Source organism: Vipera ursinii, assembly GCF_947247035.1.
Source record: "Vipera ursinii genome assembly, chromosome: 2".
NCBI classification, from domain to species: domain Eukaryota; kingdom Metazoa; phylum Chordata; class Lepidosauria; order Squamata; family Viperidae; genus Vipera; species Vipera ursinii.
This window is the reverse complement of record NC_139513.1, coordinates 194,729,893-194,751,480: the sequence shown is the minus strand read 5'-3', so window position 1 is coordinate 194,751,480 and position 21,588 is coordinate 194,729,893. Positions and strand designations below refer to the sequence as shown.

The following is a 21,588-nucleotide window of genomic DNA, read 5'->3' as shown; positions in this document are numbered from 1 at the left end:
TGACTGATTGGAATGCTGATATAACTTAATCTTCTAGCACTAAAGATTCTTGTGAATGTGAATATGTGAATGTGAGGCTATCTTAGAATATCTTCTAAGACAGCTTGCATTTAGACATCTCTACTTTTTAATTTCAATATATTCTATATTTGTTTGATCTTCTTGAAATCAGAGTCTGTCCACTGGCATCCTTTTGCATATTAACTTGAGTTTAGTTCAGAGATCTTTCAAAAGACATCCCTTGTTTTTCTATCTCTGTTCTCATCTTCATTGCCTTTACAGATGTCATTATGATGTTGCTTCTGATCTCTTTTAATAGCTTTCAGAATTTCTTCCGAGAACTTAATTTATACTCTATTTTTCTGATTGCCTTTTCTTCTCGGCAATTTCTATCAACTGTTCTGGCATCCAGTTTGCTTTCTTTTTCTTGATCTTTGGCAGTCTCCCTTTACATTCATCCTTAAGATTTCTTTGATTTTGTTCCATAGTTCCTCTAGTTCCCATACTGCAGAAACTGATTGGCTTTGTTCTTTTGCTTTAGTTTGACTTGGAACTCGCATATATGCATTTTTTTTTATCTGTTCCACAGTGAGCCTGATTACATCTTCGCTGTTACAACCAAGCTCTTCCATCTCTTTTTACCAAAAATATAGTCAAATGGATTTCTGGGCACTCGATCTACTGATGTCTGCTAGTTGACTGAAAATTGTGCAAGCAATGAAAACAATCATGGGATTTCTTAGGTCATAAGTTTTACAAGTTACTATTTTCAAGTTTGGTTTTCCAGTCTGCAAACATAAGCAGTACATCTTACTTGCATGTTCTTTGAATATCAGATTGAACTTGTAAATGCAGAAGAGAACCAAATGCTATTCTGTTCGAATCAGTACAACAATGAAGGCCTATGCCCCTCCCCCCAAAAACCCCATTCTGAAACAGTCCCAAACCATGATCTTTGAGGAAGTCACAGTTCACAGAAGTATTTAATCTATTGAAAAATACTGAAATCAAAATAATATTTTCTTTCTACTTTGTTCCTGCATTTTGCTGTTCTGACCAGTGGCACAGAGGGACATTTCTGCCTTACTCAACATTCAGAATAATGTATATTCTGGGTGAAGACAAAAGTTTTAGTCAAAGGAAATATTTGAAAGAAGTGGGGCATTTGGCAGCTTTGAAGTAATGTCCTTGGCAGGTGCAAAATGAGTAAACAATCCCAAAAAATAGTCCGGTGCTAGTCTTAGAATAGCAATGGAGTTCACCGGATTGAAAGTGTGAAATAATAACCTGCATCGGCACCATTTTTTCACTATCTATAAATGAAGTCTTCAGTATTCATCCAATTAAAAAGGTAATTGATGAAGTTAAAAAAATATCAATTTTACAGAGAAAAACATAGATATGCTTGGCTGAAAAAGGACTGAGATGAGATTGGGGGTCTCATCAAGCAGCATGTACAATTCTTTGCCAAAAAACCCAAAAACACACACACTCCTGGGCTAAAGAATCAGGACTAACGGTGAAGGAAAAAAAGAAAAGGCTTTTCTATTATCATTCCATGGTCTCTTCCTCACCATGGGAACAAGCCAAACTAGACTGGATGAATCAGTCTGGCTCAATTGTGCAATTCAGGTAGTCCGCCATTCACGACAGTAATTGAGCTTAGCAATTACGGTTGTAAATTGTGATGGTCAGGTGACTGGTGATTTTATAACCTTCTATGAGGTGGTCATTAAGTGAATGTGGCAGTCATTAAGCAAACCCATTGTTTGTTATGGGCTGGTTTTTGCTGGAAATTGGACGTAAGACACCAGTTTCCAGCAAAAATGTCACAAATTGTGGTTGTGCGATTGCAAAATACAACAAATGGCCATAAATGCAGGCCAGTTGCTGAGCAACCAAAACGCAACCACATGAATGTGGGGGAGGCAGCAGCTACCAGAAATTCAGAACTGGGTTCTAGGTAGCTTTGGGGGGGGTGTGTTTCATTGGAACTTCATATGGTCACTAAGCGATCAGTCATAAATCAAGGACCACAGTCACAAATGCATTCTCTCCACTTTCCACAGTGGTTTATATTTTTTAAAATCTGAATGTGCAAATATTTATTTGCACTTTTTCTACAACATGCATTTAGTTAGTGAGTCAAGGATACTGTTCCAGAACTTAAGTGAAAGATGCAAAAAGAAAAAAAGGTGGGTTCTAATTGGCATATTAAACTGGTTCAATTAAAAATAGAGACCAAAATCCCCTAATTACAACTGAAGAGGGAAGACTCCATGTTTAATTGAATGGTAGTGCTTCCTTTTGAAAAAATGAAACATCTTTTCAAAAAGTAAAAGCATGTATTCTGTAGATGTAATGAGGAGGGAGATAACATCTGGAGTAGCTTTCTTCAAAGTACAGAAAAATGACTGATGATTAGACTACACACAAGGAAAATATGCACAATGCAATCATGTATATTGTGTGTCCGTGTGTGTGAAAGAGTAAGCAAGTTCTATTTATTTATTTTCATACATTGCAGCCTTAATGTTTCCTAATTTAGGATATCGGCACAATTTGATTTTTAAGCCAGAATTTGGATGCAGAAAAGGTCTGCATTGTAAGCAATAACTCCAGATGTAGGTATCTTGGGGGGGGGGGCAAATGACAGCAAAGCCTTCATGACATCATTGCACAAATGATGCACTCATGCAATTTGTGTCAGCCACAGATGTGCCGGCTGCAAATTATGTAATTCCATTATCTTTGCAATGAGACAATGTGTGAGATGTCATTTTAATGTGACTGTGGCTTCTAACAGAGCTTTATGCCTCCAGATGTTCCATCAACATTCACTACTGGACATACTGGTAAGGCTAATTGGAAGAGGAGTTTAACGTAGGTTACAAGCTGCCCCCTGCCTCTCTCCATTCTTCTAATTACTACATTTTTCTGTCAACTCTATACTTCTTTTCCAGCGTTGCCTGCAGCACATTTGAGTGATACACAAAGATCCATTTTCCTTCTACATAACAGATAAAGGATGATTATGTTTTATGAGGTTAATTGATCGCTGACTATTGACTGAAACAAAGAACTGTTCATCCCTTCTGCCACTCTGCTCAAGAGTTTAAAAATGAAGTAACACAGCCTCTTAAAGATAGAAATTTTAATTCCATTTCATTTAAGCATTCCCTGAATTGCATTTTGTGATAAAACAGCCAAGCAGCTTTCCTGTGACACATAATGGGGCTAATTTAATGAGTCCCTTCTATCTATTCACAAGCCAACGTCTGAAGCAGGGGCCCATGTTTTTCCCAGGAAAAAGTGGGAACAGTGTTTTCTCTAAGATGTCTCAAATCTATATTCTTATGGGCCAATACCAAGCTAGTGGGATCAATTTTAATTCCTTCAACAGGAGTCAATTGTAAAACTAATGTTAAAATGCCGAAGAGTTATGAACCTTTGACAACTTATTACAAGTCACAAAGATTTCTATCACTGCCTAAAGATCCCGATGCATTTTCATTGCCCACTGATCTAGGTCATTAAAGTTTAACTGAACTGGTGAAAAAAAATACTGGAAACTACTCCTGCTCTCTCAGCTTGGAAGCACTGTCTTATGAAATGCAATTCCTTCATTTTTGAATGTTCCAGATGTTTTCAAAAGCAGCAACGTACAGTATAACAAAGTTGTTTTCCAAGCCCTCGGCGGGTCAACCATGATTTGTTGAATATGTATGTAACAGTAAGCCAAGTCAACAAATCATTTCAAACAACTGATGTGGTACAGGTAATAATCATATTCCAATATTATGTTCCGATAGTAACAGTAGTAAGATGGATGAGGCCACCTAATTGTTCTGATGTAGGGCTACTGGATCCAGCTATCCACTTGAGCACTGAATGAGATCAAAACATTTTCCTTATGTCTTTGCTACAAGCTAGTTATTGTCTGGATTTCTTAATCCCAGAACTGGTAGTCCTACCCTGATTGCAACCTTTCGGTGCAGACTTTCCACATCCCAATTTTCCAATGTGGGAAGGGAAAGCTCAAAAGCAGGATTGATATTGACATTCACCTGAGCTCAGTAAATCATGGTCCTAATTTCACAGAAGTATCTACATACAGATAAGCCTTGGTCATACAAATGCTAATTAGAATAGAAAATGACACAGTCAACAAATCATGTAGCCATGCTGCTTAGCAGCAGCCACTCTGGCAGTCCTGACTGTTGTGTGAGTCATTAAGTGGGTGCTTACATTACTGTAACTTGCAACTTCCTGCCAACTTCCCCATTGACTTTGCTTGTAGGAAGCTGGCAGGGAGGATCTGAAATCATTACCATGTGATGGCCATAAATACGAGCACCAATTATAAGTACCACTCATTCACTCCCATCATAAGTTTAAACCACCTGCAGGACCATATTTTTTATAATTTTGCTTCCCCCAATTTAATACCCTCTCCCCGCTTCCTCCTTTTACAGGGTTACAGTTTCCATCATCCTTAATCAACATGCATGCTGACTGGGGTGATGGGATTTTAGTTCTACACGCCTGGAAAATGGCAGATTGGACCCTGCTCTAACTCATCCCTCCCTTCGTTTTTAATTTTTTTTCTCTTGGAAAAATACTTCTTAACAATAGTTAATTTCTGATTTTCCAAATAAATAGTCACAGGCCTTTCCTTACAATTTCTTCTTGGTTTCTACAGACAGTCATTCAGCAGGGTGAACTTAATCAGAGCAACACAATGAAGTTCTTGTCAGAAGAATGAGCATTTTCAGACACATCTGTTTTCCTCTGACCAGCAATGTGCTTTTGTTTGCACTTGAAGAGACCCCGTGGCAGGAAAAGTGACTGATTCACTGCTCAATCATCTGAGATGCTATTTTAATCTATCAGCTTATAGTAAAAAAAAAAGTCTCAGACTCCAGAAAAAATTAGGATTGATTTCAACCTGTGTTTGAAATGCAGAAGCTATTTAAAAACACATTAGCAAAATGTCATTTCGATTAAGTTGCAGCTAATGGTTTTCTGAAATCCTGGTTCAAATAGAAATCATTACAAAATAGAAGGCTGCTGCTCAAGAAGACACACACACACACAAACACACAAACACACAAACAGACATATGTACATGCAAACATTTTATCCTAGGAAGCACCCAAATGTTTTCACTGGAAAGCAGAAATGGGGGAAATAGAGAATCATCACGGGAACGTCCTGAATTTATCTTTTTTCCTGTCTACCTAGCTTTGATTATTTAAAAGCAACTTTAAAAAAAATATTTACCTGGGTGGTTTCTTTGGAGGCAGCCGAGGAGTTACAACTTCCTCAGGTCCAGGCTCATCTTTAGGGAACTCAAAAGCAAGAGTTGTTGACTGACTCATTTCTCCAGTCCCAACTGCTTGAACAGGACATGGTTTCACCTGAAGACAATCTGAAAAACTTGGAGAACTAGTTATTTCATTCTCCATTTCCGCTGCACTTCTTTGCTCTTCCTCCTCCTCCTCTTCTTCAATCCTACATGGCCTGTGCCAGGATACATGGTAGCATTTCGGTCTTCTCTCAGAGCCTGAGGGCAAAAGACCTCTGCTGGATTCATCTGGAGAGATGCTGTTTATCTGGGAACATAAAGCGGACAAAGGCCCAGTCACAGTGCCATCTGTCTCGTCCCTTGGCATGCTGGTATCCCAGGTTTCAGCAGTGGAAGAACTGGCTTTAATGGAAGAATTGACTGATTGTGGAAGAGACTCGTCAAGTCTAGGAGGGCTTCCTTTGGACATCTTTGGAGGAATAGCAGGACTCCTATCAATCACATTCTTGCTAGACACTGGCGACTCAGTCTCTGGGCTTTTGTCTCTTGAATTCATATCACATCTTTCTTGCGGCAACTCTCTAGGCTCAGAGAAAGATGGTGATTTCTCAGTATCAGAGCTAATAGTGGGGCTAACACATGGCCACTGTACCCCAACCGCTGAGTCTGGGCTGCTAAGAAAAAATGCTCGACTGTCATCTTCTTTTTGTGGGGCCATCAGAGTAATAGTTGTTGCTCTTTGTGAAGCAGGATCTTGAAAATTCCTCTCGCAGGTCAAATGGAGGGTCTTCTCTCTTCCATCTTGTTGATTTTTACTTGGGCTAATTGTCAAGACGCCACTCTTTAATGTATTGGTGTTATTATGCTGCATCTTTTTCCTCTTCGAACTCTCAGCATAGATGGGTTCATTCTGTCCCTTTCCTTGAAAAGAAGGCTGTTGTTCTCTGGAATTACCTCTGCTATCTGTAGGCTTGTTTTCGACTTGATCTGAGGTTTTGACCAGAAGACAGTAAGGACTTCCTTGGGACAAATCGAAAGAACTGCTGCTTTTTAGCACAGTTTCTGGTGGACATGCCAATAAGTCTCTTTCTGGGTTTAAGAGGTTATATACAGACTCATGCACATGAAAGTTGGAGAATGAGTTCAAGACTCTTCTTTTATCTTCACCAAAATTTGTTACTCTGGATGCACCGGCCATGGCATCCTGGCCCTGCAATTTTGAAAAATAATTTTCATTATCAGGCCATGCTACACTGGTGCTGGGTGGGTTTCTCAAAGGTTTGGGGACTTACAAGAAAAGGGGAAGTATTCCCAACCTTCACTTTTTTCCTCAGAGAAATTAAATATATTACAAGTAATCCCCGAGTTACAAGCATTCACTTAACACTCGTTCAAGGTTACATGATGAACGCCCCCTAGTGCTTATGAGCGACTCCCAAAATTACGAGTATTGCAGCATCACAGCAGTCATTCGTCCTTACGAGCGACCACAGTGGCTCTGCAACACTCACCCGGTTATTACCTCCCTCCCCGCCCCGGGTCTCCCTAGGCACCAGGCCTGCAGTACTTACCTTGCGAAGATGTAGCATCTTCGCTTTCTTGGTTGCTCCAGGCCTTTGGTGTGTTTGCAGAGAATGGAGGCCTAAAAACGCAAGATGACGCTGATCAGTGGAGCAAGATCTCACACTACTGATCTAGCGTGATCTCATGGTTATTTAGGCCTCTGTTCTCTGCAACAGAGAACCAAACCGAAGCCGGGGGACGCTTTGACGTACCTCCGGAAATTGGATCACGGCTCCGGAGGCCTGGAAAAGACCTCTGCCACTGGGATCTATGGCTGCAGAGTGATTTTGCGCCCCCCCCCCCCCGTGGCCGATCCAGACTCCAGAAGCCTGAAAAAGTCCTCTGCCATCCGGATCTATGGCTGCAGTGATTTTGCGCTCCCCACGGCCCGATCTGGGCTCCGGAGGCCTTTTCCAGGCCTCTGGAGCATGGATCAGGCCTTGGGAGGCTGTGGACATGTCCCTTAGCCTCAGATTGGAGCGGCAGCAGGAACTGCGGCAGAGAGGAGACAGACCTTTTCCAGGTGAGTCCAGGTGAGCACAACAGGAAGGGAGGGGGAAGCATGAGTTATCTTAGTGGGTCAGGGAGGTCTTGGGAACCTGTTCCATCACTAGGCCCTCCATGGCCTTCCCCACCCTGAGATACCTCATATTTACTTAATGAGTCGTGTGCATTTTAACAAGCAAGAGAGTGATCTCGCTAAAGGAACTAGATTCACTCTACGGGTTTTTGAGTTACGAGTGGAATGGGCAGGCTCCATTACACTCATAACTCGAGGACTATCTGTAGTGGTGTTGCTGTTCCCCTTGGGTGGATGGAAGAGCATTTTTCTCAGAAGTGACAGGAATGAGACTGAGACTCCAAATTGGCACAACCGCGTTCCTCTTGTTGAGTGCTTTGACTCCATGGACACGTACCTCTCTACTGTATGATATATTTCTTTCTGCCCTTTCAGGACCAGATGGGGCAAGGAATAAAGGACGATCTTCTGAAATGTTCTGAGGCTTCCTTTTGATTTCATTGACCTACATTGATCAAAGATGAAATGTAGCAAGATAGACATTTATACATCACCTCACACCACGAGATGAATGGCATATAAATTTCATAAATAAATAAAAGACAAAAATACTTCATATACAACTCTACTAGAATATTTTATATCCATCTTCTTAAAAAATATAACAAAGATTTAGAAAATGTTGAATAATTTTTAAGTATTTGGAATCAATGGGATTATGACCTTAGTGAAAAAAATAGTTTACTGTAAGGCATATAAATAAAATAAATCAAATTACTAGCAATTTATATTGCCTTACAGATTTACTATACTTTTCTTTCTTATACAGATTTATTGGGTATGCTAAAACTAAAGATTGGCACATTTAAGTTCTACTAAATTTTACTGAAAAGAAGAAATTTAACAATGTTGATAATCTGACTACTATAGGTAGTTCCCGTGATCAACCTTATTAGTAATGTTGGCAACTTGAGCACAATTTAATGGATCAACTGTGGGGAGGGGTTACAGGATTTGTTATTTCCAATTGTCTGCTAAATACAAGGTTATACAACCCAGTGCTCTGTCTGCTTTTAAATTTTAAAAAACTTTCAAACTTTCTTTTCATTCTTTTTAAGCTCTGTTTTTGATTGTATGTTTTTATTTGTAAATCACCCAGAGTCACATAGGTGGTATGGGTGGTATAGAAATTTGATAAGCAAACAAGCATATACCTTGACATCCCTCCCATATACTCCTTGGCAACTTAGAAGGAAACAGAGACACTGAATAAGTAAGATGATAGATTTCCAATGCATTTCCCCTGCACAATATCTACCCATTTTGGTCTCAAAAACTTTCTTTCCCTATGTGACTTTTAACATTAAAAAAATATTTTCATTAGGAGCGTCAGATTCCAACACCACCTTTGCTTCCAAGAATGCCTTTGAAACTGCAAACTAGATGAATGGTTGCAGTATGCCCAATGATAGGATATAGGAAGAAAAACTTGTTCTTTAGCTATATGATGTCTGGGTTTTTGTATTGTGTTATGCCGTCATGTTGTTTATTTCAACATGGTTTATAATGTGTATATCCACAACTGCAGTGTGGAAGGCATGGTTTATAACTTAGCATCACATGTAAACCAGCTCACAATGGTTCTGTTGACTCTCAACGTCTGTTTTAGTGCGGTGCATAAATCTGGCCCAAATTTGAAATGTTCATCAGTAAATAAAGGAAAAATGGATTCCTTAGAACAGACATGTCAAACACAAGGCCCGGGGGCCGGATCCGGCCCGCGAAGTGGTTTCATGTGGCCCGCGAAGCAATCCTGGAAACAGTGAGGGAACGGCCCCCACTGCCTTGGCCCTGAGACCCTCCTCCTGCCAGAGACCCTCAGATCTGTCCCACTCCTGCCCAGGCCCTCATAGGCACCCTTGATGCGAACGAGGTAGAGCTGGCCACACCCACCCAGTAGGCCATACACACTCTAGCCACGCCCACCCAGTAGGCCACGCCCAGCCTGGCCATACCCACCCGGCCCTCTGAGGGCAACCGCAATGCTGATGCGGCCCTCAATGAAATTGAGTTTGACACCCCTGCCTTAGAAAGACAGCAGAATCTGGGTGATACATCCTCACAGGGTATTTCTGCTTTCTGGGATGGTCAAATTACGTCTTGTCTATGTCTGCCATGTAGAAGAGGAACACCCCACCCCCCCATAAAATTGTATTAAATTTGGGGTTTATTAGGTAATAGCAAAAGATTGTATTAAGATGATTATTAGTTATAGAGGGTTTTTTTTAGTGAGCCTGTGTACTGGTTTAGATCATTCTACTTTTATCAGAGTAAAAGGGTGATACCGATAGTTTTATTGTTAGTTTTGTCTCTTTTTTTTTAACATACAGCATTTCTACCCATTGCTATTTTTCTAAGCAGCTGAATTTGACATACATGATTCCCTCTTCAACATCTTCATCAATGATTTGGACGAGGGGATAGACAGGGAACTCATCAAATTTGCAGACAACACCAAGCTGGCAGGAATAGCCAACAGTCCAGAAGATAGGCTTAAGATACAGGAAGATCTGAACAAAGTGGAAGACTGGGCGCTATCTAACAAAATGAAATTCAGCGGTGAAAAAAGTAAAGTTCTACATTTAGGCAAGAAAAACCAAATGTACAGGTATAGTATAGGTGGTACCCTGCTCAATAGTAGCAACTGTGAGAGAGATCTCAGAGTCCTAGTGGACAATCACTTATCAATGAGCCAGCAGTGTGCTGCAGCTGCCAAAAAAGCCAACACAGTGCTTGTCTGCATTAACAGAGGGATAGAATCAAGATCACGTGAAGTACTAATACCACTTTACAATGCCTTGGTAAGGCCACACCTGGAATAATGCATCCAGTTTTGGTCACCACGATGTAAAAAAGATGTTGAGACTCTAGAAAGAGTACAGAGAAGGGCAACAAAGATGATTAGGGGACTGGAGGCTAAAACATATAGGGAATGGTTGCTGGAATTGGGTATGTGTAGTTTAACGAAGAGAAGGGTGAGGGGTGACATGATATCAGTGTTCCAATATCTCAGGGGCTGCCACAAAGAAGAGGGAGGCAAGCTATTTTCCAAAGCGCCCGAAGGCAGGACAAGAAGCAATGGATGGAAACTAATCAAGGAGAGAAGCAACCTAGAACTAAGGAGAAACTTCCTGACAGTTAGAACAATTAACCAGTGGAACAACCTGCCTCCAAAAGCGGTGAATGCTCCAACACTGGAAGTTTTTAAGAAGAGACTGGACAGCCATTTGTCTGAAATGGTATGAGATTTCCTGCCTGAGCAGGGGATTGGACTAGATGACCTCCAAGGTCCCTTCCAACATCATCATCATCATCATCATCATTATTATTATTATTATTATTATTATTATTATTATTATTATTATTATTATTATTATTATTATTATTATCTCTACGCATTTATTACAGAGGCCAGGCTGAAAGATACACTAGCACGGTTTCCCAGAGAGGTTTTGTTCTTTTAACTGTGTAGTTTTTTCAATCTAGATCTTCTCAATTTGATTCCAACACTTCAATAGCATAAGCAGCACTTTCATGATAAGCTGCCTAGTTAATGCTGCATGTTTAAAATGGACTCTTTTAAAATATTTGCAGTTAACTACTTTGGAAAGCAGCTTTATGACTAAACTAAAATAAATGAGTAAAGTCTGGGTGGTGTATGTAAATAAACGTTACTGGCATTGACTACATTCGGACATAATGGCAAACTGTAGATTAGCATTTTATGAATAAGCCTCGGAACCATCGCCTGTCTTTCCTCTCCCATTCTCGTGGCTGTAAGGAAATCACTACATAGTGACTAGGCTGCTGATTGGTGCAAGAGAAAGGGATCATATCATTTCTGTTTCAAAAGATCTGCACTGGCTGCTAATTGCCAGCTGGGCACAATTCGAGGCGTTGGTGTCATAGGTCTGACTAGCTGCATCTCCCAGTGAAAATTCTCCAGGTACTCAGATGAATAGGAGAGGCCTTTTGAAGATACTCCTGCTGATGGTTCAATTATTTGCTACACGGGAAAAGGGCTTTTCCTGCATCACTTCCAGGCTGTAGAACACATTCCAGGGATATGAATTTGACCCTCACTCTCCCTGTATTTAGGAAGTTGAAAAAGTACTTCTCTATCACCCAGCTTTTACTTGTTAGCTAATTAATGTTAATGTACGGTTTTATCTGTATATTAATTACAATAATGTTGCTTCATTTATAATCTGCATTTTATTACTCTTATAAGCTCTCTAGGTTTTCAGAAGGATTGAACGGCATTTATAATGAATAAATAATAACCGTTTTTTAAAAATCCACCTAAAAAACTGCATTTCAATTAAAAAGAACCCTTTTAAAATATATATATATATATATATATATATATATATATATATATATATATATATAAATTTAGTAATTTACACACACACACACACACACACACACACACACACACACACACACACATATATATATATATATATATATATATATATATATATATATATATATATATATATATATATATATATATATATATATATATTTGCCAATCTCCTTTGTTATTGTTTGTTAACCTGAAAGCTATGTTGTAACATTTATCAAGGTCAATAAAACAAAATTTCAACCTGCATATTAGTTCAAAATCTGGTCAATTCCTACTGAAGTTCAGAGACAGCTGATTTCTTAAGCTTCCCTGTCTGGGAGGCTCAACTATTCACTCCAAAAAAGAATTGCCCAAAGGAGGAAGTTCTGCTGAAATCTAGACTGATAGTGACATGGCAGCTAGGGTACCAGGCTCAGTGCTCACCTAACAGCATATTCTTGCCCATCAAATGCCCATCTTGCAAGTTCATTAAATACCCACAAGTTTGGGGGAATCTCATTAGAGATCTGCAAATGCTAAAATGATATTGTGGACAGATTTTGTTCTTTGCATACCGATTCTGAGGTGAGATTGCCAAATGCTTTAAAAGATGTAGCTATTTTACAACAATCAGGTGAGAGACAGAGTCTGAGTTTGAAAAATTGTTCATCTCAGTCCTTTCACATGAGGTCTTCCTATTTCCAGTAATAACGGGGTATGTATTTTTTTTATAAAAAAAGTTGTTTCATGTTATTGTGCTTACCATTCTCATATTTCAGTCCAAGGAAATTTAAACTTATATCATTAGCCAGCCAAAAGGTGGAAAACTCAGATGAGCTGATTGGGTCAATCAACACTTCTCTTTTATGGAGGTATTTTTCCAAACTGAATTCTATTCATATATTCCAAAGAAGGTTGGGGATAGGGCAGATGGCACCGTGATTCCTCAAAGAATCTGGACCCAGCTGGAAAATATTTGAATCTCAGATCAGCTGAGCTCAGAAAGTTGGAAGTCAAGCCTGGTCAACAGGAAGGTGCTTCGGACTGGCCAGAGCAGTGATGCAACTCAACTGGAATCAAAGGATCAAAGTGCAACAGGTAAAGTCTTTTCATACCAAGAAGTATCTTGTGCGCTTCTGTTGGCTTTTAAACCAAAAACATCTTGCTCACTAGTACAATAAATGTCTGAAGAATCTCCCATTTTATTAAGAAGCATATTTTGGGGGCCTGCTGAATGCTGCATATCTCCTTGCCTGCTCCAGAAATTGAAAGAATCCACTTCTGCCAAGTCCTGCCATAACAAATACAAAGACTGTTCCCAGGCAGTTACAAATTTTACAACGGAAGCAACCTTGTAAAATACACCACACCCCTTATTAATCATTACCTGTGAGGCATCTGTATTCAAGTTTCCATCCACCCACACACCAGTAGCATCCGAGGTCATCATAGTTGGTTTAACGGCAATAGTTGGCTTCGAGTAAGACAAGGAAATTAGACTGTCATCCGCCCAAAGCGTATTTTCAACTTTGGCTCCAATTCCATTCAAATCCTGCAAGGCTTCACTGCCGCCTTGCTGATCAAGGGATGGTGCCTGCAGTTGGTGAAAACTTCTGGGACAGAAACAGTTTTTGCAGGAGCCAGGCTTCCAGATGTGCTCCACAAAATCACTGCACACAGACATTTTCAAACCCTCTTGCTTCACTTCCATTGCCCTCTGCACCTTCTGTATTGGGCTTGGTGGTTCATTTTGTTCTCCTCTCTATGGCTGGACTGAACAATCCTGGACCTGTAACCAAACTACAAAGAAAAAGCACAGAATTAATGTTAAATAATGTCCCTTTTCCCCCAAAATTATTTCCCAAGTTCCAATATCTCCCATTATTGGGCATCCTCACATATACACGTGTTCTCCGTTAGTCACAAGATAATATCAGTTTTGCTTGCTCCTCAGAGTTGCAGTTATATGCTTTTCCCCACAGCAAGCTTATGGTAAGCAAGGAACAGAGAAAAGTTTGCCAACATCCATCCCAACTCAGAGCCAAGTTCTGAGGGAACACCTGCTGCTGGCATCAAGTTCCCTTCGTCCAGTGCGCTCCCACAGGGAGGGTCTTCTCAGGGTGCCACCGGTAAGAGATTGCCGGCGGGTAACACCCAGGGATAGGGCCTTCTCAGTGTGGGCGCCTGCCCTTTGGAACCAGCTGCCAGTGGAGCTGAGGCCTGCCCCCGACCTCCGTTCATTCCGCCGGGGCCTGAAGACCTGGCTCTTCGAGCTCTCTGGCCCAGGCTGAGGATTAATCTTATTTTAACTGGGGTTTTATTTATACAGGGACAAATATAATTTTTTTAAATTTGTTTTTAACTTTTGTATTTTGGTTTTTTAATCACCCTGTAAACCGCCCTGAGTCCTTCGGGAAAGGGCGGTATATAAATGTAATAAAATAAATAAAATAAATAAATAAACTCTTTTCTAGGCTCCAAATGTGTCCTATATGGAAATGCTATGCTCGTGTGTCTGTAAAGGACATGACAAAAAGGTGTTGCTGTTTTGCAGGAAATAACAATGTGCACATTTATTGCACAAACTGTGGAGTAAAGGTGATGGGGGTAATCTTTTGTACATTTTATTTTTCCCCAAAGGTGCTTTTTTGACGAGGCAACTGGACTTTCTTGTTTTTTTTCTTTGAAGACGTTTCGCTTCTCATCCAAGAAGCTTTTTCAGCTCAGTGCTGAAGAAGCTTCTTGGATGAGAAGCAAAACGTCTTCAAAGAAAAAAACAAGAAAGTCCAGTTGCCTCTTCAAACACCACCTTTGGGATAACTATGAACTGGATGACTGAGCATCTCCATAGACATTTTATTTTTGTCATACAAGAATATACAATCAGGATAAAGAGATAAAGAGAGCCTTGGTGGAGCAGTGGGCTAATGCCTCCTTAAGTAACACCAGCTGCCTGCAATTAGTGCAGGTTCGCATCCCACCAGGCTCAAGGTTGACTCAGCCTTCCATCCTTCCGAGGTAGGTAAAATGAGGACCCAGATTGTTGGGGGCAATAAGCTGACTTTGTAATAATGCCGCTGGGGGGGGGCGAAAGCCCTAATAAGCAGGCATATACATAGAATGAAGGCTACTGCTAAGCACATTGATTTGTGCTTCTTAGATTGTAAGCCACCCTGAGTCTTCGGAGAAAGGCAGGATATAAATGGGATTAAAAAAAATATATTAAATATTATTGTATCATGAATGTTTCCATTACAGGTATCATGTTATTGCCCAAATGGTGCTAATTCTGCGATCTGTGATCTTGTAATGATGCAAATTACACAATATGCCCAGTGGTGAGATTCAAATATGTGAACAACTGGTTCTCAGTGTGGATGCCGCTTCCGGAAGTCCATTCTGGGCCTGGGCAACAAAAAATTAGCCACCGGTTCTGCCAAAGTGGTGCGAACCGGCTGAATCCCATCACTGAATCTGCCTAACGATGCAATGATGTCTAGGATGCAATTTGCTCTCTTAGTTTCTGGCAGTGTTGACTAGCAACAGAGTTGATGCTTGCTATATGCCCTAATTCAAAAAATACGAACAACAATTTTTTTAAAGTTGTTGCTTCCAGTATAGGTAGTTCTCATTCAGTAACTGCCTTATTTAGTGACCGTTCACAGTCATAACCATAATGGAACAGTAACTTTGCGATCAATCTTCGCATTTACGATCTTTGCAGGTCCAAAGCAAATAAAAGCTAGAGTAAGATCACAAGCACAATTGCATTTCACTTGGTGGCTGCTTCATTTAATGACCTACCAGGCCAATAGAAAAGACTTCCTTATACCAGATGTATAGTCTTCTCCAGTTCTCAACATTTCCAGCCAGCTTGTGTTTAGGCTGGTGATTATGGGGGTTAAGGTAAAGGTATAGGTTCCCCCGCACATGCGTGCTAGTCGTTTCCGACTCTAGGGGCCGGTGCTCATCTCCGTTTCAAAGCCGAAGAGCCAGCGCTTGTCCGAGGACGTCTCCGTGGTCATGTGGCCGGCATGACTAGACGCCAAAGGCGCACAGAACGCTGTTACCTTCCCACCGTAGTGGTCCCTATTTTTCTACTTGCATTTTTTACGTGCTTTCGAACTGCTAGATTGGCAGAAGCTGGGACAAGTAAGAGGCGCTCACTCTGTTACGCGGCACTCGGGATTCGACCCGCCAAACTGCCGACCTTCTGATCGACAAGCTCAGCATCCTAACCCACTGAGCCACCGCATCCCTTTATGGGGGTTACAGTCCAACAAATCAAAGTACAACACAGTTATAAAAAGATTGAGGCCCTGTGCTCCAAATGGCAGCTCTTCATCAAGCACACAAATACACATCCATATTATTGACTATAGTTACACCAACTGTAATTTAGCAAGTTTGTATGGCAAATCATGATAACTATTATAAAGCTATTATAAAGCCAGAGCATATAATGCAGAGCTATTCTTTTTCCTGACATGGAATTCTCTATATTTCCAACTATTACCCACAAACAGAAATACAGTCTAAATACAAGTAACTAGATTATCTCCCTCTTCTATCTTTCACATTTTTCCCTTCTCCTTTTTATCTTCCGACGTGATCTAAAAACCTATTTGTTTGAACAAGCCGGCCTGCTCTGATGGGTTTGGGGTTTTAATTATTGTTTTTAAGTAATTTATTTATTGTATTTGGGCACTATGGTTTAATCTATTTATAATTTTTGTATTTTTGTATTTTTTGTATTTATTGCCCTGTTCACCGCCCTGAGTCCTTCGGGAGAAGGGCGGTATACAAATTAAATTAAATAAATAAATAAATAAAATAAATCTTCTCCTCTCTTTCATCACTCCCCTCCCCCAGCACATATTTACATGGGAGCCTTTGCAGTGCCCAGAAGAAGCTGTTCACCTGTGTGATCCCACATGGTAGTGTACGTTTGGCAGCTGGGCCCACTTTTAGCAGTTGTGGCTAAAGGGCCTTTGCTCAACTTCATGGATAGGGAGGTTCTCCGCTTGGTCATTCATGCCCTGGTCACCTCCTGTTTGGACTATTGCAATGCACTCTAGATGGGGCTGCCCTCAGAAAGTATACTTATTTATAGCAGGATATCCAAAACATCCACCCATCCATTATCTATCTATCTATCTATCTATCTATCTATCTATCTATCTATCTATCTATCCATCATCTATCTATCTATCTATCTATCTATCTATCTATCTATCTATCCATCATCTATCTATCTATCTATCTATCTATCTATCTATCTATCTATCTATCTATCTATCTATCCAGTGGTGGGATTCAAATATGTGAACAACCGGTTCTCTGTGTGGATGCTGCTTCCGGAAGTCCATTCTGGGCCTGGGCAACTAAAAATTAGCTACCAGTTCTGCTGAAGTGGTACGAACTGGCTGAATCCCATCTATCTATCATCTATCTATCTATCTATCTATCTATCTATCTATCTATCTATCTATCTATCTATCTATCTATCTATCTATCTATCTATCTATCCACCCATCCATCCACCCATCCATCCATCCATCCATCCATCCATCCATCTATCCCTCTATCTGGGTTTTAATTAGGCTACCCTATAAACTGAATGAAATGAATCTTTTGTTATGCAATACTGATGCTTAGGAAAGCCTCTAGAGTGAGCCATTTCTGCAGTGGCTTGGCTTGCTTCAACTCCCTGTTTCTAGGCCCCAAACTCTCCTTTCCTCATTCACTTTGCAGATTCAGCCATTATCGCGTATGACTGAAATGGCATCACCTTCACAGATGCCTTTAATGCCACAGAAAAAAATATTTTCTGTTTGCATCTCCTTTTTATATTTCTTTTCTAAGACCACAGGGCAAATGCACACAATGTGAACCAGAATTACTGAGTGTGGCTGAGTGTGTTCTTTATTCTGTTGGATAGCTGCAAGGAAGAACTGAGAGTCTCAGTGCCTCCGGTGAAGAGGACCATGAATCTTTTTGCTACTGCATTCAAGGGTTTGGAAAGTCAACGTAACAGCAGTGTTGAAATTCTTCTCTTTCCTTGAGACTTAAGACTTTGGGGGCAAAAAGCTTATTTGAAAGATCACTCGCAAGAACGCTATATTATGGAGTGGAAAAAATGGATTGAATATATCCAGAAGAAATATGGGACTAAAAAGTTTCATTTAGCATTTGAATAAATCTTCCTTTTTTTTCCCTTTTTCTTTCTTTTTATATGTAATATTAATATTGTTTGTAGTTATCTTATATGAGTTAGAGAGCGATAGATTTAAGAGTTTATTGTTGTTAGCATGTGGATGTTTATGATTGTTTTCTGTTTTTATACCTTGTACTTAGCTAAGGGAAGTCGGGGGGGGGGGGAGAGGGGGGAGGGGTAGGGAGGGATAGGGAGGGGATGGGGAGGGGGGGATTGTTAAAGATAAAATGTATTTTAAAACTTTTCAATAAAAAAAAGACTTTGGGGGCAAAAGGTTTCCTCTGAAAATGGAACAGTATTCTGGGAGACCTCAAACTTTTGGCCTTAAGTAATAAGAAATTAGAACCTGTAAAACAAATTGTCAATATAAAGATAAGTTTCATATCTGTGAGAAGTGAGTATTCCTTCCCTTCATATCCTTTGAACTGTTGGTAGAGTGGAAAATGGTTTTTAAAACAGAACATGCATGGGTGGGTTGGGTATCTGGAGAAATGCTTTTTGCATAAATCAAACAAGGATTTAACAAAGGTATGTATCATTCTCAGAATAGGAAGTTAACTTTACTATGAACTAAAATACCCAGAGCTGACAAATCAGTAATGAACAGTAAATTTATATTTGCACACATACAGAAATAGGTTATAACTTGAGATGGATTAAAATGAATGAACTTAAAATGGGTTTTTTAAATTTAAGCAGGAAACGTTGGGGACCGCTGGATTAGACAACATTATTGCTGTTCCTGATGGAATGTAAACTAAACTAAAAATATTTTATCATTTATTTATCTCAGAGTGACTCTGGGCGGTGTACAACATAAAATATAAAATTATAAGATGTAAATAATGACTAGGATAGACCAAGTCAACAGAGTTTGCTACTGATTGGCAGGTCTACCCCATTTGAGGTGTATTGACCAGCCGTAATCTCATATTGGTGTATTACGAGTGAAATCCATTAATTTCACAAATGTTCTCATTGGACCTAAATGCATAATTTTTGATTATTTTATATTCTAAAAGTACTAAAAGAATTTTAAAGTGATACACTGTCTGAACTCCGTGACTAAAGGTTTTACACAATTCCCTTAAAGCAATCTTTCCAACTTAGATGAACACCACAATGGCTGTGAATTTTAAGTACGGTAAGTCTGGAAGTTATTAGATGCAAGGGGGCCAGATCCGTTTTGTGTTTTTTTTAATCCCTGTCTGAGTTTCTAGGTTTTTTATTTTAAAATCTAAGTTCCTTCTACACATTATATTGCATTGCATGTACAGGTAGTCCTTGATGTATAACCATTCATTTAGTGGTCATTCAAATTTACAACCGCACTGGAAAATGTTACTTATAACTGGTCCTCACACTTACAACCGACACAGCATCCCTATGGTTACATGATCAAAATGCAGGCACTTGGAAACCGACATGTATTTATGATGGTTGCAGTGTTCTGGAGTCATGGGATCACCATTAGCGACCTATCCAGGCAGTTTCTGAGAAGCAAAGTCAATGGGGAAAGCCGGATTGGCTTAACAATTACACGATTCACTTAATACTGCTAAGCTTGTAAGCCGCCCTGAGTCTTCGGAGAAGGGCGGGATATAAATGGAATTAAAATAAATTAAAATAAAATAAAATAACGGTGGCAAAAAGGTTGTGAAATCAGGTGTGACTCACTTAGCCATCACCCTGCCCAGCAGTGGAAACTCTGGCCCCAACTGTAATCGTAAGTCGAGAATTGCTTATAATAAATGAAAATATTTTAGCTTAAAACTGATTTATTGTGTGTTTTTTTAAAAAAATCTGGATGTTTTTGTGTAGAATCTGGGTTTATTTGAGTGTGAAATCTTGGGGTATTTTTAGGAAACTCCACTGGCAATTCTGACTAGATACTATCTTAAAACCTTCCTTATTTAGCCTATTTGCCTGAACTGTTACAACAATCAATCACTATTCACAATTATTCAATAAGTACTACAAAATCTGAATTGATTTTAATTTTGACCTCACCCAAAAAAGGGTCATTTGAGTACCATTTACTGGGATAACAGTAAATGCTCTATAAAGAAACTACTGATTAACTTTCAGCTCAGTCATATACACCCTAAACTAAATAGTAGCTAGGGCAAGCCAGAATATATTTTTTTTCTTTCCTTCACTTTCATCATTCTAAATTCAAGTAAATTATTGCTTAGCATACTATACACCCTGTGGGAAATGCCTGCTTTCATGTAAAATGATTTTTCCATAGAGGAGATGTTCTTTAGACACAATAAAATAAATTCCACAGGTATAATTAGGAATGTTGTACAGTACAACTTTATTTAATTAAGGCATATTATAAAACTCTTTTAGAATATGCTTGCTTACTTTTGCTACCTCTTACCCTTCAATTAAGCTATAGCCTGTTGAATTTTGATTACTGAAACAATAGTTTTAGATTCCTAAATGACGGAGGCCAACCAGAATAAAAATGCTCTTTTCATTCACATACTGTGTTAAAGAAGAAAACATGCATATGTATGTATGTTTATGAATATCCGCCTAACTAGCCACGATGAAAATTTAAGAAGCTCACATTCTGAAGACGCTCCACACTCCTGATCATAAGTCCGTACGCTGATGAAGCAAAAACATATTTTGCTCTACTATACAATGAAAGAAAAAGGGAAAAGATGAAGAGTAAAAGAAAAGAAAAAAGAAAAGTCAACTTCTGAAATTGTCAGCTGAGCTATCAATGTACCGAGACAACTATAATATATTGATAGAATCAGGGCTTTTTTTCTCATAGAACGCTCAGAACGGAGTTCCGGCACCTTTTTTGGATGAAACCTTGTAGGGTAGGCAAGGCGGGTTGTATAACATGTGTGAGTTCCGGCACCTTTTTCTTTTACAAAAAAAGCACTGTGGTAAACCATTTCTGAAAATGTAGACAAGAAAACTGCAGGGAGTCATGCAGGAAATCAATCAATCAGTCAATCAATGGATAATGTATGTTTTGAGGAAAACTGTGATACAAGGAAGAGAGAAACAATGGTTTTTGAAGGAACCAGAGCATCATAAACTATTGAGTTGAACTCAATGGTTTTAGGAAAAGCATAATATACTGTAAGAGTGTAGTAGAGATACTGTGCTGCTATAAATAATCTACATTTACACCAATTTACACCAATGATAAGCTGTTTGAAATTTTAGAATGCTTCAATACATTGAAAGCCAGTTCAAATGCTAAGTCAAATCAAATGGGACAGACTAGATTTCCAGAGGCAAATAGGCAGGGCTTTTTTTCTCATAGAATGCTCAGAACGGAGTTCCGGCACCTTTTTTGGATGGAACCTTGTAGGGTAGGCAAGGCGGGTTGTATAACATGTGTGAGTTCCGGCAACTTTTTCTTTTACAAAAAAAACACTGGATAGAATGTATTTCAACTTAGCTCCACTCATTAACTTAGCATAGTTATTATTGATAAAATGGCATGAAAATTGAGATTGTTCCTCTCTTCTGTAAATGGCTCAAAAATATGAAGCCCCTTTTCATATAACAGGAAAAATCACCAACCTATTTTGTTG

The 21,588-nt window shown here is 39.4% G+C and overlaps 1 protein-coding gene across 1 annotated transcript in view; it reads right to left on the bottom strand.

The window, feature by feature from the left end:
• Positions 1–20,827, bottom strand: part of PRAG1 (PEAK1 related, kinase-activating pseudokinase 1) — a 48,534-nt gene extending 27,707 nt beyond the window's left edge. The window contains exons 1-4 of the mRNA XM_083351230.1: positions 20,598–20,827; positions 13,190–13,602; positions 7,789–7,896; positions 5,284–6,518 (exon numbers count right to left, since the gene is read on the bottom strand). Of these exons, the coding sequence (XP_083207356.1) occupies positions 5,284–6,518; positions 7,789–7,896; positions 13,190–13,513 (1,667 nt within the window). The 5' untranslated portion in view covers positions 13,514–13,602; positions 20,598–20,827. The remainder of the gene's footprint in view (positions 1–5,283; positions 6,519–7,788; positions 7,897–13,189; positions 13,603–20,597) is intronic.
• Positions 20,828–21,588: the final 761 nt, after the last annotated feature.